The 17,527-nt window shown below is 43.4% G+C and overlaps 1 protein-coding gene across 1 annotated transcript in view; it reads left to right on the top strand.

Annotated features, from left to right (window-relative positions):
- Positions 1–1,381: 1,381 nt before the first annotated feature.
- LOC310842620 (amine oxidase [flavin-containing] B-like) overlaps positions 1,382–17,527 on the top strand; it is a 47,573-nt gene continuing 31,427 nt past the window's right edge. The window contains exons 1-3 of the mRNA XM_083734706.1: positions 1,382–1,540; positions 15,244–15,338; positions 16,096–16,233. Of these exons, the coding sequence (XP_083590832.1) occupies positions 1,492–1,540; positions 15,244–15,338; positions 16,096–16,233 (282 nt within the window). The 5' untranslated portion in view covers positions 1,382–1,491. The remainder of the gene's footprint in view (positions 1,541–15,243; positions 15,339–16,095; positions 16,234–17,527) is intronic.

The raw sequence follows: 17,527 nt of genomic DNA, 5'->3' as shown, positions 1-17,527 counted from the left end.
CTTGTTTGAGCAGGATCATTTCATGCAGGTGTAATGACTGGGAAAGGGAGGAGAAGGGTGCTTTGTTCTTTTCTCCCTGAGTCTAACCAGATGCAAATATCACTGAAGCAGGCTTCTGGTGCACTGAAGTAAGGTCTCTTTCCTAGCCAGATCACTACCTGATCAAAGTCTTATTCAGACACTCTTCCAAGCTATATAGTACACATAGTCACAATTCATGGTCACAGTGAGGATTCTAAGTGCATTCAGCTGAACATATGAAGACTCCCCCCCCCCCTTGGATCTTTCCCTTAAAGACTGGCATCTTCCCTCCGCGAACTCAGTTTGATCATTGTGCCTTGGAAGCTTATGGATCAGGGGCAGCATGTCCCATTTCCCACTGGGTGGAATAAGCCATGGAAGTAAATAAGTTGGGCTGGGTGGGGGATAATAGTTTTCCACAGGTCTGAAAGTCCAGATTAAACCCTGTGGAGGACCCTAGGCAGTCAAAATCTCCTCACAAATTATCTCCTAATACATTTTTTATTTTACTTACCAACAATTTTATTAAACCAATTTTACTACACGAAAGAAACAGTATTTATTTTAATCCATTGTTGTGGGGCCCCTAAAAGGAATGGGGCTCATAGGCCAGTGCCTACTCTGCTTATTTGGTAATCTGGGTTTGGCTTGTTAACAGCTGTGTGTGATACCTTTAAAACTAACACATTAAATTGGAGGAATAAGTTATGTTACTATATATATATATATATATATATATATATATATATATATATATATATATGTTATTCTCCTTTCTTTTTCCTTTTCTCCTTCTTACTACTAACACATTCAGGCTGTAGTCGTCTATGAGTGCCATCCCCATGGAATTTAGTGGGACTTATTTCTGAGTGTGGTTATTGTGACATCAACCCGCACTAGAAAGTGTGGCAGCAGGGACCCCTCCAAAACCAAGGTGAGACACTTTTCAGTTGAGATAGGTGCTAGGCGCTTAAACAGCTCCTGTGTTTTCCTGTTCACACCTTTGCAAGGGAGAGAAGGATGGGAAGAAAACCAGAACTACTTGTCCCTGCTCTTGTGTCATTAAACAGTTGCCTCTTGGTCCCACACATATGACCTTATTGCCCCTGCCTACATGACCTCCTTGGCCACAGGCCCAGGGGCTACCTGGCCCCACTGCCAATAAAGGTGGCACCTGTTTAATGGCCCTGGCTCTTGCTCAGGGGCAAGAAGCTGCTGCCTTCTTGCTGCCTCTTTCTTGGCCTGAGAGAGTCGACCAAGGGTGAGCTCCATGGAGAACCTCTGCTCCATCAGCCGCCTTGGCAGGAGGAAAGCAGGGGGCGGGGCTCCGCTCCAGGCCGAACGAAGGGGCGGCGCCGAGCTCGCGCTGTTGCTCCTGCTGCTGCCGCCGGCTGGCAATTGTTCCAGGAGCCTCGGCGGCCGCCAGAGAGAACAGCCAGCCAGCCGACGGGCAGAGAGAAGGCGGCCACCATGAGCAGCCAGAAGTGCGATGTGGTCGTGATCGGGGCAGGCATCTCAGGTCAGTGGCGGGGCGAGCGCGAAAGCGTCTCCGCGCCGGAGGGAGAAGGGGCGTGCGCCTCGCTCGGGTCGTGCCAGGGCTGTCCCCAATCCAGTCGCTGGGTTATACTGGGTTAAACTGGCTGGGAAACACTAATATCCCTCGCAGAGACTGGCGAAGCTGCCGGGTGCCCCGTCCCCGCCAGAACGCAGACGACTTTGCTCTTTTCTCCGAATGGTTGGATAACGCGCTCTTGCGCAGCAGCCGCCCGGGCAGCCTGTTCCATATCAAACGAAGGGCGCCGGCTGCTCCTTGGTCTCCCCCCGTCCCCCAACTGCTCTTTCTCACCAGGGACGATCTGTCTGGCTCCCTCAACAAGGATGTCTGCAGGCTGGGGATATCCTAGCCTCGCTTAATGCCGGTGGCACCTTATTTTGGGCAGAAGCACTCCCAAGGCCGTGCCCATAATTTCGTGTTTTGTTTTGTGGTACCCAGATGCGTGTCATCTTAGATCCAAAGGGATCATTTGCAAGGAAGGCAAACTGTCGCTCTTGCCCCAGACCCTGTTGCGGAAGCACCAAATAAACGCCTTGGAATGCTTGCCCTGGGCTCCTTTGGGAGCCTTTAATTAATTAAAGATGACAATTAATTGCATGGTTAGAGTGGAGATCCGGCCAGACGGGAGACGTTTTGAGGCAGATCCCTGTTGTGCCTTTATTTATTAGCTCCGCTGGAGCTAGTGGATCCATTCTGGTTGCCACCACTAGTAACATGACCCAAATAAATTGCCACTCTTTGTACCCGCAGTAGCATCAGTAGTAACACGAGATGGTGATGTGATGATGAGATCAAAAGAGGAAAGCAGAAGGAGCAGTGAGAAAAGTGCCTCCATGGTACTTCCATAATTCTGTTTTCCTCTTCTCTTAAAGGGAAGCACTAGAGTGAGGAAAAAAAGGCTTATTGAAGGGAAAGGATGGAGAGATGCCTTTAAGGCATTTAAGGAGGGAATGAGGCTTAAAACATATACACTGTTAAGGGGTAGGGGGGAAAATGGATTGCTGTCTGCTCTTACCTTTACAGAATATTTTTTGGGGGGCTGAGATGTTCCTGCCTAAAAACTGTAGATTAGGGTGGGGCAGCAATCTGAAGTGAAGCAAGGTCTTTTTCTAGGTCAGTCACAGTGCAATCATCTACATGCCTACTCAGAAATTAATCCCACTAAGTTAAATTGAATTTATTCCCAGCTAAGGGTTCCACCTGGAAGTAGGGCCCATCAAACTCAGTGGTGCTCACGTCTAAGTAGACATGCATAGTACTGCACTGGTAGTGTCATGATCTTATTACATTTCTAATCTTATCTCCATCTGTTACAGTAGAGGATGTCTGCTTTTTTATAAGCAAAAAATTAGTTAGGTCCCCCCCCCCCCAATATTCTGAGAGCTTTTGCTTTTGGATCTGTTTTATACACTACTAACTTACCTGCTGGAAATTGTGACAGTTTGCTGATTTGTGTCTGTGTTAGGCTTATATTATAATTTCAGATTAGGGTTTGTTACTTTGTAGTCTGCATGATGATGTGCTATAAAACTCCAAGGAACCTGCTTACCTAACATCATGCATTTACTGTTCTCTAAACTCATTTTATGACAGTTTCTGTGGCTCTAACAGGTCCATGACAGGTCAAAACTCAACAGGTGCAACTTTCCCCAGGTGAGATATGCAGTGGTGGAGAGGAAGGCCTTTCAAATTTCTGCCATGCAGCTGGTAAATGACATAGGCCATTTGTCATAAAAATGGCTACCATATATGCAACCATAAGGGCAAATATATAGCTTTGTATTTTTTGTTGGGCTTAGCGATTTCTGTCTTCAAAAGTCTAGTCTGGAAAACTAGAACTGGCCTTTCTTTCTCCAGATATTTTATTGCCAATTTGAGCTAAATATTGTCCACGTACATAGGCTTCTCTTTCTGCCTCTAATATCAGCAGTCACCAAGTCAGAACTTTTAAATAAAAGGTTGGCACTTCTGTGGCAAAATCGCCTCAGAAACTTTGTCTACCATTACCGCTCTTTCAAATCTTCTGTATTTCACTTTTGGCAGAAATCTTGACTATCAAAGCAACAGGTTACCACCTATAACACCTAACACTTTTCTGAAAGCACAAATCCTTTTATTATATTGACTGAAGGAGGCTAGAGGTTTGATATGGGTGGTGAGGGTTAATGAGCAACATCTGACAAAAAAGTCTTTGAAGTTAAGATTTGCAATTTCAGATTTACATGCTCCTATAATGTTCCAGCAGATGCTAAGAGAACAAAAGGATCATTTTTGAAGGTGAATGATGAAGTATAGTATGCACTTTTCAGTTCAGTCAGCAGCTCTGCTTAGTAGTTTCAGGTGCATGTCAGACACTTCAACCCTTGTCCCACTTTAATTTCTCCTACCCCACTCTAGTAGACTTTGGCAGCATGGCACACCATTAATTCAAAGCACATTAAAAATACATGCTTACCCCCAATGAATCATCAGAACTGTAATTTACCCCTCACAGAGCAACAATTCCCAGCACCCTTAACAAACTACTGTTCCCAGAATTATTTTTTTGAGGGGGTGGAGATAATGTGCTTTAATGCCTGCTGGTGTATGCAGCCTTTATGCACTGAAGACCTGCCTGAGGCAGTAGCAGGCAGGATGTTTGGAGGTGATGGGAATGGCTTGAAAGAGTTAAATGTATATTGGAGGCTTAACACCTTTTGGTTTGATTAAAGTGTATTGGGGCAACTTTTCTTTTCTCACTGTTTTCATAGAATAGCCAGCCCCCTGCAATGCATAAATCTTTTGCTCATGGCCCTGAGATTAAGAGTCTCATGCTCTATTGACTGAGCTATGGGAAGGGATGAGGAATAGAGGAAACATAGATGCATGAGCTGTTGAAAAGGTTTAGTTGGGCAACTGCACGACAATCTTACTTCAACTTAAATTGTATTTGTGGTTGTTGAACCAGCTGCCATGCATCCAGACAGCAAGAACAAGCTAGCCATGTGCTCATATCCTGATATGCCTTTAAGGGAAGGATGTTTGCTCATTGAACCGAGGCAAAAAGAAAAAGTCCAGCAAGCTTTCAGTAGATGATTCACATCATTCTTGGTGAAGAGTTACTGCTGGACTGTTGTGAAGGAGATTGAAAAGTGTGTGTTTTTCCTCACAGATTGGTTACATTCTTCTTCTTTGGCGATCACTTGTAGCCAAGTAAGATTGTCTTCCATAATCACGGTTTTAACGATGAGTCCGTAGGTGACTGTGGAGGCCAATTCTGGATCCACGCATCCTTCCACAGTGGGGACATTGGTTACCGGGCGGGAGTTGATCACAGTGTGGATTTGCCAAGCGTGCCATCCTCTTAGCACATTTCTCCCTTGCGTCCTGAGTTCTGAGTGTCTTCAAAGCCCATGACACCTTTGGTAAAGGCTGTTTTCCAATTGGAGTGCTTGCAGGCCAGTGTTTCCCAGTTGTCAGTGTTTATACTACATTTTTTTAGATTTGCCTTGAGAGAGTCTTTACACCTCTTTTGTTGACCACCAGCATTACGCTTTCCATTTTTAAGTTTGGAATAGAGTAGTTGCTTTGGAAGATGATAATCAGGCATCCGCACAACATGACCAGTCCAATGAAGTTGATGTTGAAGAATCATTGCTTCAACATTGGTGATCTTTGCTTCATCCAGTACACTGATATTAGTTCGCCTGTCTTCCCAAGAGATATCCCAACCATCCTAAATATCTTTGCAGAAGCTTACGAAAAGCTTGGTCTGTCGCTCAAAATCCAAAAAACCAAAGTGCTGCACCAACAAGTACAAAATAACCCCTCTGCAGCGCCACAAATCCAACTCCATGGTGTAACGTTGGAAAATGTCAATCACTTCTCCTACCTAAGCAGTTATCTTTCCACAAGGGTCAACATTGATGCCAAAATCCAGCATCGCCTGAGCTCTGCAAGTGCAGCTTTCTCCCGATTGAAGTGCAGAGTGTTTGAAGGCCGGGACATTCACAGGGAAACCAAAATGCTTGTTTACAAAGCTATTGTACTACCAACCTTACTGTATGCTTGTGAAACATGGATCACTTACAAACGCCATCTCCAACTTCTCAAAATTAGGTACATATTTACTTCCCAGTATAAGGGACCTAATGTTTTGACTTTGGCTATTCCAAAAATAATGTGAGAAAAAAACATTTTCTAAGCAAATTGTCCCTTTGGCTCAGGACATACAGATTCCCAGGCATGAATATCATCAGATGTCCTTTATCATTCAGTGTGGGAAGAGGAACTTAGCATTTAACTTTCCTAAATCCCTTTTGCAGTATAATATATATTTTGGAAAGTAGATGTATCTGACACTAATGCTGACATTTTTCTCTCAAAGAATGAACTTAATAAGCTTCAGTCACCAGAAGCATGCTGGGCAACTCTGTCATTATTCAAACCACCTAAATTTAAGACTGATTTCGGGTTTTAAACTCAAAGCTTCAGGTAACCTTAAACGTACTCAATACAGAAATAGAACCTTGCACAATGTTGGAAGTGGCTTTGTGTTCTGCCAAAACATCCTCATAGTGTTATCAGTTGGTGCTGTTAGGTGACTGCAAGGTAGCCAGGAAACATGTCTGAAGGACCTACGAAGGACCTGTACCTAAATGTGTGGAGAGAAGCCATGGTTCCCTGCCCATTTCCAGGTTTAGCCTTCATTCAAAAGTAGAGTTCAGTTCATGGTTCTGGCTGCAGCCTGATAGTGAGAGGCAACTTTCCAATTATTGCTGGCCTCCAACTCCCATCAGCCTCAGCCAAGAGGCCGGAATGTTGTGAGCTGCAGTCCAAGTAATATCTGGAGGGCATCAGCTTGAGGAAGGCTGATGTGAGCTGTGAAACTCATTTGTGTACTCAGTGGTGGGTGGGTTTGTTCAAATAGCACCAACTCTGTTCACAGGAGAGCACTTCTCTAATTCATGAACCTCCCAATGTATTCATTGACCACAGCCTGCCTTCCTTCCTTCTGGAAAGAAAACTGGATATAACTGGGTGAGATGTCCCGCTACCACTAATTAGTCTTTAAATATTATAACAGGGCAGTTGCATTCTTATCATCTTATTGGGCCATGAATATAAATTTGACAGTGATCTGAGACAGAATTTAAGCAGCACACCAGGAACTGAGAGAGACAGAGTGATGTCTGATTTCTGTTTCAATCCAAGGCTGCAGCTATGGGGGAAGCAGGGCCCTCTTGGGGTGTTAATGCTGCGAACCCCTCCATTGTAGGCTCAGGTTGTATATATGTGTAAATAAACCATGTATCCTTAAAAACACCACAGTCCACACAGAACCCTGTTTTTCCAGAGTTCCCAACTACTGCATGACTTTAGTTAAACACAGAGATAATTTAGGACCCCAAAACAATCTGTCAAAGTTAGAGAAACGAAATGAAGAATCAAAGGCGTGTGAAACTGTTCAGTTGAGCAATTTCAGTGCGACCTTATATTAACAGAATTTTGCTGACTGACAGTGAGTAAGAACAGAGATCAAAGTACCTGATGCCAAGTTCAATATCTCAGCTGAAACCCAGTAATCAGATTGTTTATATTATGCTGACTGCTCTAATGATCCCAATGCTATTAAATCCAATTTTCAGGCAAAGTAATGCAATAAGCAGAATGTTGGGGCTTTGAAAGGAGATCTAAGCTTGGGGAAATTATAACAGGACAGTTGCATTCTTATCACCTTATTGGGCCATAAATATAAATCTGTCAGCATTTTTAATGGCTACTGTTCAAAGGCTGACATTGCATCTTGAAGGCAAAACTCCAGGTAACATTAAACTTACTCAATACAGCAAATAGAGCCTTGCACAATATTTGTGCACTGTGTAAACACCCTCACACTATTATCACTTTGTGCTGTTAGGTAAGGTAGCCAGGCAACATTTTTTAAGGATTTAGTTGCTGCATTCTCTTTACAAATAATTTATAATAGTATTTCTTTAACAAAACGAACTGTTCTTGTCACCTTCCCCAGAGAGAGCGTGCATTGTGATTGGGACCCTTCTAATCCCTGGATCCAGCAGGTGTTAAACTATAAGTGAGGCTAGCTTCCTGGTGAGGCAGTCAGCTGGGTGATGAGTCATTAAGGGGAGCAAAGGAAAGGGGCTCTGTGTGAGATGGCATATGAGTGGGGCCTTCCATCAACTCGCAGATAGTTAGAAGGACAAAGGCAGAGCAGAGAGCAGAGAGTTTCAGTGATTTGAGCCAGAATTTAAGCAGCACAATAGGAACTGAGAGAGACAGTGTGATGTTTGATTTCTGTTTGAATTCGAGGTTGCAGCTATGGGGGAAGCAAGGCCCACTTGGGGTGTCAATGCTGCAAACGGTTGTATATATGTGTAAATAAACCATGTATCCTGAAAACACCACAGTCTCCACTGTGCTTCATTCTATGGGAAACAAGAACAAGGGAGATTGTGGTAGTGTACACACACACACACACACACACACACACACACACACGTTCCTCCAACTGGTCATGGGTAACAGACTGTTTCTGAACTGTGGGGTATCTTTGATTGCTCCCTTGATCTCTGCTTAATTTGCCTTTTCCTTAAGGGTACCGGTGGGTGAGGAAACCTTTCCAGTGCCTGGAATGGAAACCAGGTACGGTAATTATCACTCTGTGGGTAATAAGCTACCCAACAGTTTGCATCAGTTCCAATTATATTGTCATTTATATTGCTGATGGCCAGATTCTGGTAGAAATATTCAATTTTAGGCATCTCTGTGATGTCACAAGTACCCATACTGTGAAAATTCACACAACCTCATTTATCTGGTAGTTTCAGAGAGCTCATGCAAGTATGCTGTGTTTTCACTAATGCTGCTAATGCGGCTGTACAAGACTATTTCCTTTGGTGGAAAGCACAGATAAATCATTCCTGCTATAGAACATCTATGCAGCATATTACCATATTTTTCGCTCTATTGGACGCACCAACCATAGGACGCACCTTGTTTTAGAGGGGGAGAACAAGAAAAAAAAATTATCCCCCTCTCTGCTCAGCACCCCTTCAGCAAAGCGGCAGGAGAAACAAAGCCCCTTACATTTCTCCTCCCGTTTGGCTGAAGGGGCGCTGTGCAGCTCTCCCTCTCTGCTGAAGCCAGGAGAGTCTTGCTCTCCTGGCTTCAGCAAAAGGAACCTGAAGTCTCCGGAGCGCAGGTCCTGCTGCGCTCCGAAGGCTTCAGGCAGCTATCCCTGAAGCCTGGAGAGCGAGATGGGTCGGTGCGCACTGACCCCTCTCGCTCTCCAGGCTTCAGTGAAAGCAACGCGAAGCCTCCGGAGCGCAGAGGGAGCACTCCCTCTGTGCTTTGGAGGCTTCGCATTGCTATCGCTGAAGCCAAGGAGCCTACATTTGCTCCATAGGACGCGTCCTATAGAGCGAAAAATAAGGTAATTTGCCAGCACACCAAGAAGAAGTGTCAAGACAACCAAATGTGGATAAATAGGTTATATTTACTAAATATAACAACTTGTGGATCTGCACAACAACTTAACTAGTCACATTCAGCCAATGTAACCAAATCAAATTAATTCTGGGCAGGTGTTCATTAATAGAGGGGGCAATTTCTATCCCCATCATCTGGGCAAGTTAACAGCTGCACATTGTGTGCACGCAGCAAGGTTTCCTAATATTCCTCCCTCCCCACTGACTGGACCTTGAGTGTAAGAGCCAAACAGGCACATTGTGGCCCATTGACCAGCGTTCACCCCATTGTGCCTGCCAGGCCAAAAGGCACCCCACCCCCCCAGCACCTGCAAGCCATGCCTGACAACAGTGACCAAGGGATGCCCACAACCCAACACTGACTTAGGTACGTGTTCTGTTCTTTCTGAAATCTTCTCACCTGTCTACATGCCAACTAACCAAACGGAAGGAACAGCACTCCAAGAAACATCACCCTACAGTGTGGAGTCAGTAAAAAAAGAGAAGACCAGGAGCCAATTACAGTCTCCCCCCCCCAAAAAAAAAATCCTACTCAGCCCCTGGAAAACAGATGACTAGCCTGTAGGCCCACGCTGCAAAATGGAGGGAGGGTGCTGAATAAAGAAGAGGTAAGCGTGCAGGGTGGAGTAGGCTTAAATAGCCTGTCACCACCTCTCTCCCCATTGGGCAAATTTGCCCTCGGATCATTGTCCTCCCCTAGGGAGATACCACCTCTCTTCTTTTTCCAGGGGTGGAGGATTGTGGCAAATTCATCCCTGCCATAAATGGCGTGAATGGCATTCTTTTTTCATATGGGCACATAGTTTCCCTAGCATCTCGGGTAACTTGTTCTTTTAGATTTGAACCGCACAGGCCTTCCTTTCTAGCACAGCATTAAGCCCATTCTTGTCTATTACCTGCAGTTCCTCTTTATACATGATATCAAGTTTCAGATAAGGCTCTGAATCCAATCTACAGAGTTTGCAGCCTCTGAAGCAGCTGATTAAACAATTTGTGCAACATGCTGTAATTGCCTAAATAGCTCATAATGCTACAATATCAATTTGGTTTCAGCGTTGGGTAGCTGCCAAGGAAATATATAGTATGACAACTTGCACAATCTCTTTTTGATACAGCTATAAAATTACCGGAAGCAACAGAATACATTCAGGTTTCATGGCATCACATTTCTTATTGTTTTGAAAGAAAAAGCTGTGTTCTCAAAATGGTGCATTGTCTCTGGGCATCTCACCCTCCCATATCTCTGAGGGACAACTAACTAGATATTGTAACCCTGAGCAGTGAATCTAGAAAGTGGCTTAAGTTTTTTCTTGACCTGTGTGGCCTTTACCACTAAATATTGTGTTCCCTAGACCTATGCAAATGTTTGGGCTGTTTACACTGTTATACAGTGGTTCTGCTCCTTTCTCCTGTGCCATGTCCAGAAAGTGGTTTTGGGGGATAAGTTTCAGACCCCTGGGCTCTCACTTGTGGGGTGCCTCAGGGTTCCGTCCTCTCCCCCGTGCTTTTTAATATCTATATGAGGCTGCTGGGAGAGATCATCAGGGGGTTTGGGCTGGGTGTTCATCAGTATGCAGATGATACCCAGCTCTTCCTCTCTTTTAAATTAGAACCAGTGAAGGCAGTGAAGGTCCTGTGTGAGTGCCTGGAGGCAGTTGGAGGATGGATGGCAGCTAACAGATTGAGGTTGAATCCTGACAAGACAGAAGTATTGTTTTGGGGGTGGGGGGTGGGGCGGGCAGGCAGGTGTGGTCCTGAATGAGGCAACTGTGCCCCTGAGGGAGCAGGTACACAGCCTGGGAGTCATTTGGTACTCACAGCTGTCTATGGAGGTGCAGGTCAATTCTGTGTCCAGGGCAGTTGTCTACCAGCTCCATCTGGTACGCAGGCTGAGACCCTACCTGCCCACAGACTGTCTCACAAGAGTGGTGCATGCTCTAGTTATCTCCTGCTTGGACTACTGCAATGCGCTCTACGTGGGGCTACCTTTGAAGGTGACCCAGAAACTGCAACTAATCCAGAATGCAGCAGCTAGACTGGTGACTGGAAGTGGCTGCCAAGATCATATAACATCTGTCCTGAAAGACCTACATTGGCTCCCAGTACGTTTCTGAGCACAATTCAAAGTGTTGGTTCTGACCTTTAAAGCCCTAAATGGCCTCGGCCCACCCCCATCGTTCAGCCCGGACACTGAGGTCCAGCACCAAGGGCCTTCTGGCGGTTCCCTCACTAAGAGAAGTGAAGGTTACACAGGGAACCAGGCAGAGGGCCATCTCGGTAGTGGTGCCCACCTTGTGGAACGCCCTACCATTAAGGAAATAAACAACTATCTGACTTTTAGAAGACATCTGAAGGCAGCCCTCTTTAGGGAAGTTTTTAACATTTGATGTTTTATTGTGTTTTTACTGTTCTGTTGAAAGCCGCCCAGAGTGGCTGGGGAAACCCAGTCAGATGGGCGGAGTAGAAATAATAAATTATGATGATGATGATTGAAAATAGGCTCTGCCTCCAACATACAACATGTTCAGTTGAATGTCTGCATGGACTCTACATACGTAATACTGAATGTGCCATAGACATTGACCGGGACAATCTACATAGAACACTGTTTTTCCAGAGTTCCCATCTACTGCATGACTTTTGTTCAACACAGAGACAATTTAGAACCCCAAAACAATCTGTCAAAGTTAGAGAAATGAAAGGAAGACTCAAAGACATGTGAAACAATTCAGTTGAGCAATTTCAGTGCAACCTTATTAACAGAATTTTGCTGACTGACAATGAGTAAGAACAGAGATCAAAGTACTTGATGCCAAGTTCAATATCTCAGCTGAAACCCAGTAATCAGATTGTTTATATTGTGCTGACTGTTCTAATGACCCCAATGCTATTAAATCCAAGTTTCAGGCAAAGTAATGCAATAAGCAGAATGTTGGGGCTTTGAAAGGAGATCTAAGCTTGGGGAAATTGCTTTCTAGCTGTGAACAAAAGAGGCTTACCCTCTCTAGTTCCCTCATTGTGCATCACATAATTTTTTGTTTGTCTCTGTATATTCTAGTGAACTGCAAAGTTTATTGTGCTTATGCTTTCAAGAAAGTGCTTGACTTGCAAGTTAGCCTGTAAATGACAAGGGTCTGATTTGATCATGGACTAAACTGATCTGAACTCAAAGAAAAAACAGCTGCATGGGGCTGGCCTATCCACTTCCCAAAAGAGGCATTTGTTCAGTATGCTGATGAGGGTGCCTCATAAGTAAGTAACACAGGGTGTCATCCTACTAAATCATACTCCGAATAGGCCTATTGAAATGAATGGACAAAACTAACTTAGGTTCATTAATTAAAGCAGGTCAGTCCTATATGGAGTACATACACTGGGCTGTATTTAACTAAGTTTTACTAATAGTAGGACCTTAGTTGCTCTTATCCATTAATTTCAATGGGACTACTCTGACTATAACCTGTTCTGAATAGTTGCAAAAATATCTGTGACCAGCCTTACCAAACAGGTACCAGTAATTGTAGCAGAACACAAGCTGGTTTCCCAGTGTATATCTAAAGTGGGTACATTACCTAATTGGACATAAACTCAGTGGCTCCGCAGTCAACGGTTATTTGATTATCAATTATTTTGCTTTCTGTGGTTTGAGTATGTAAAGCTTTTCACCACTGTGGTGATTGTGAGAGTGTAGCTTCCCAGTTCACCTTAATTTTTAGAGGTGTTTTTAATGTCTCACTTGAGCAGCAGATATTCTGTTAAGTATGATTTAGTTGTGAAATTACTTCAGAATTCCAAATTAGGCCTGAAGTGGCTGTTCTCTAGAGTGCTTAGGAGAGAAAACAATCTGGAGGAAAGTCTTCTGCGTGAAACTGTCTTTAAACGTTTTGAGACATTTAACTGTTGTATACTGTCTGACTGTGCTTTTTAGAAAACACTTCTATTTTTATCTGTGGGCAAAACTGTCTTGGATGTTCAGAACAAGCTGGGGGACACACACACAAATGAACTGCACTTCCTCCCACACTTGTTTAGCATCTCCTTGGCTGTCTCTGTGTGCTTCCCTTTCCTTGGAGAAGTGAATGCATTACACATGTAGGGACAGAAAGCAGACAGATTTCCTTACAGAGGTAGATGCCTGGGAGCCGTTTCTGACATTCTCATGAGGCGTGGGAAGAGGAAGGACCACTGATTTGTATTCTCTCCCCCCCCCCCCCCCGCTGCTTTGGAAAGTATGAAGCAGCTATGTGACCCTGACCTTGGATGGTTTGGAAAGATGAAATTCCCGACGGGCTCTTAATCCAAAGCGGGGGGGGGGGGGGGGTGGAGGAGAGGAAATGCTTTTCTTGGCCCCAAAATCAAGCATCTTAGTTTTTGCAAATGGTTTTTAGTCTAATTCATTAATGTCCCAGTCTTTGGGACTTATGCTTGAAAAGCTGCTTCTAAAAGTGCCATTCAGCATGCCTTTTGAGGCCTTCCTTGACCTCATTTCACCACCTGTTTGGGGTTGGTGAAGGAGTTTGCAGCCACTAATAGGTCACATATGCTAAGAATAAGGCCCTGTGGCATAAGAGAAGAAGCTGGTTTTGGATGAGCCATGGAGCTCATTTAGCCACGGAGGCAAATGGGCAAGCAAAAGGCGCAAAGAGGAAGCTTCCAATCAAAGGGATGGATGGAGAAGATGATTGCTGAGTTAAAATTGTAGAAAATATTGGCCACGGGAATGAATGGATATTGTCAGATCACATGTGTATATACTTCACTAACCAAACTTTCTCTCAAGTTCCCTTCATATACAGCAATATCACTTACAGTTTTATATTTTATAAAGGTGAGCCTAACTGAGAGAACCTGTGTAATGTTCATCTTATTTTATCTTTCTGATGTTTTGGGTAGATTGAATCTAAAATTCTGATTGATGAAAGATGAACCACTAGGAATCCAACAGGCCAAAATCTGAGCTTGGTTAATAATTATGATTGCTGACATTTCAGTCAGACAGTAATTTGAATACAGATTATTCTGTGATAGGGAAGCAGTCTTTGCAGATTAAATTTCCATTGTAAAAGCCCTTAGAAGCCAGTCTTTAAGGGGATGCAATTTTAGAGCAGGTTGCCATAGTTACTTATGAAGGCTTACTGCATTTCCCTTGCTTCACCTCTTTCTAAATGTTGCAGTGCCCTTTGTGCAAATAAGATCAATCCTTGTCAATTCTTAGTTGTTTTTATTAATTTTGCTACCACTGCAACTCTTGGAGAAACTTGAGTTAAAGCTGCTGAGTTGCCACAGGGCACACAATGACTAAATTCGGACATCACGCCAAGCCATGGTTTACTGTGCAAATTATGGATCTATAGGGTAATGCAATGAAGAAAGTAACATTTTGTAGCACTGGAACTGGAAACAAAAATAAAAGCAGTTAAGAGAGTATGCAGTGAGATTCTGCATAGAACTTAAGCACAGAATATTTTTATGTGATTGCTTCACTGTTCTTCATAAAATTGCATGTTTAACTTCCATTTGTGGAACTGAAGCTGAGAGAGGTAATCTCAATATATTGCTAAATATCAACCATCAAACAAGAAAAATATGCCAGAGAGCATGTGCCCTAATATTGTGCATGTGTGAAATTATTATTAGGGTTAGGTATGGGAGATGCATTTAGTTTCCTGCCATGTAATATATTAGAATGATTATTCTCCTTCAAATAGATAAGTAAGGTGGCATAGCTAGGAAGTGCTCTCATTTGTCACACTGCATCATTGGAGTCCAAAGACCTTCCCAAGCACTTGCCCTGAATTATGTACAATAAGGGCCTAAGAAGAGCCTGCAAGATCAGGCCAAGGTCCCATATAGTCCAGCAGTCTGTTCTCACAGTGGCCAATGAGATGCCCATGCAAAAGCCTGTAAGCAGGACGTGAGTGAGACAGTGATGTATTCTCAAGTGAACACCATCTGATGAACAATTGACTATGTCCATCCATGGCAATAGCATTCCAGATTTCATAATGGCATTTTAACACTGGGTAAGGAGCACTTCACTATTCAGTCTTTGTAATTGGGAGGTTTAAACCTCTGAAATATTTAATGAAATCCATTTTCAAGGTTGACTCTTATTTCATGTAGCTGGGAGTACTTTGTGTGGTGGAGGGAGCGTAATGCATCCTTCTGTTTGCTCTTTAGGTCTATCAGCAGCCAAGTTGCTGTTTGACTCGGGATTGAGTGTTGTGGTCCTGGAAGCCCGTGACAGGGTTGGAGGTAGAACATTCACAGTCAGAGTAAGTATTCCTGTCTTATCTCTTTTATTCATTCATTCACAAAGCATCACAAAATGATGCCCAAATTGGCTCACAACAAAGAAAACAAGAATGCATTTCAAAATCAAACATTGCAAACTATTTCATAATAACATAATAAAACAGCAACACAATAGCAAATATTGCAACTCCAAAAAACATTGCAGTACTGTATAGCAACATTACATTAACAGTGTTACACCTCCTGGCAAACAGCAAAAATAACAAGAGAGTCTAACACTGTTTCCTGGTCCTAGAAACCCCAGTCCCATGATGTTGTTCACAGTTCCCCTTTTGCAGCAGTTTCTTACAAGGCTTCCAGCGGCAGAAGGTGGAGTAGCTGAAAACTCCTCTCCCATGGTGTTATTTATTACAGTTGTATCACAACTTTCTTTCCATCATGGAAGGTGTGGTACATAGGGTTCCATGGCAGTCTCCCACCGAAATGCTAGCCAGGCTTGTACCCAGTTCGCATCAACAGGTTTCTGTACCACAAGCCTTCAGCCCATGCACTGCACTGCACTGCTGCAGAAATTGTGTGTATGTATATGTATGTATGTATGTATGTATGTATGTGCATATATATATATATATATATATATGAGACAAACTCTTCTTCCATCAACATTAAAAAATATTTTCATCCCATGGCACAGAATTGAGGGCAAAAATGGAGAATCACAAGTTTTGTCTGATAGCCATTTGCCAAGAATGTTTCCTTTGTTCCCTTCTCTGCCAGAATAAGCATGTCAAATATGTGGACCTAGGAGGGGCATACGTGGGGCCAACACAAAACCGTGTCTTGCGACTATCTAAGGAGCTGGGACTAGAGACCTATAAAGTGAATGAAGTAGAACATCTCATTCACCATGTCAAGGTATGACCAGAACTTTTTTCTGAATGTGTATGTTTTTGGAATTAGGATGGTGGCTCATAACATCTTTATTGGAATCCCTAAATAGGATAAAGATCAATGTTTAAGCCTAACTGGGGCTACGTATAATCATTCTTTCTGCAAGAAGTTGGGAGTTTGACTGGATCAAGTGATCTAATCTGATTGTGGAATCAAAATAATTTGATGGATTATTGCAGTATTAAATAATATGATTAACTGTAGTGATACCCTGTTGAAATCTGATCACCAAGATGCAGAATTAAGCAATGAGGTGGCTGTTATTTCCTGGGTTTTGAAGTGTTTAATGCCTTCTAAAGAGATATGCAAAATCCTGTTAGATGCAGAATTTCAGGCAGTTCAAACATGCTGGCATCATCTAGTTGGGATATTTGCAGTAAAGGGTAGCAATATTTATCTTATTATTTTAAGTGTCCCTTCCCCTCAGTGCTGTGCAAGTGTAGTTTCCCAGTAGCAGCTCTGCTGTATCTGAGTGAGCCTTAGAAGAAAACCTAATTGGTCTTTTCTTAGATGAATGCCCAGTGGCAGACCTGGTTATACTGGGAGATTTTAATGCCTGGATAGCTTTCTAATTATGTCTCAAAGCCATCCCAGCATATAATGCTAAACGATTAAGCATGGGCCAGCCTGATTACTATATTACGAATTCAGTTTCATTTTCTTGAATGGGGAAAGGTTAATGATGACCGCCTGGACCATTTTACCTGTATGTCAGATAAGGGCGGAAATATTAATCATCATGTTATTACATTACATTGTATTTGGCAGTATCTCACTAACTTTTACTGTTGCAATAAGGGCAGATAGTGATCATCCTTGAACGGAAATGCTTTATAAACCCTCTGGCTTCCCAGATATTGCAAACGCTGCCCAAGGTAGAAGTAGACAGATGGACTCACGTTTGAACTGGTCAATCACTTTTGCATTGGGTGTTCAGGCCTGTGGTTGGGCAGAATGCTTGCTGTAAGTAAGGAATATTGAATCTGGATCTTGTGCATCAGAGAAGCAACAGGAGCCTGCAAATATGGTGGGCAAGTTCAAAATTCAAAATGTGAAGTTCAGCTGTCCATTTGCCTCCAAATAGCACTTTCATTCATCTTCCTGTTTCTTACTCTACTGCCTAATCTGCACATTTCTCTTAGTCCCATTGTGTCTAGGTCTGGTGTCCCCTGGCTCCCTTCCTTTTAGTCTGGCCCACATAACTACTTCTCTTCCTGGGACCTGTGGGTCAGTATTTAATCCCAGGCAGGCAGACAAC

The sequence above is a fragment of the Podarcis gaigeae genome, assembly GCF_964106915.1.
Source record: "Podarcis gaigeae genome assembly, chromosome: 4".
Taxonomy (NCBI): domain Eukaryota; kingdom Metazoa; phylum Chordata; class Lepidosauria; order Squamata; family Lacertidae; genus Podarcis; species Podarcis gaigeae.
This window is presented reverse-complemented; position numbering and strand designations above follow the sequence as displayed.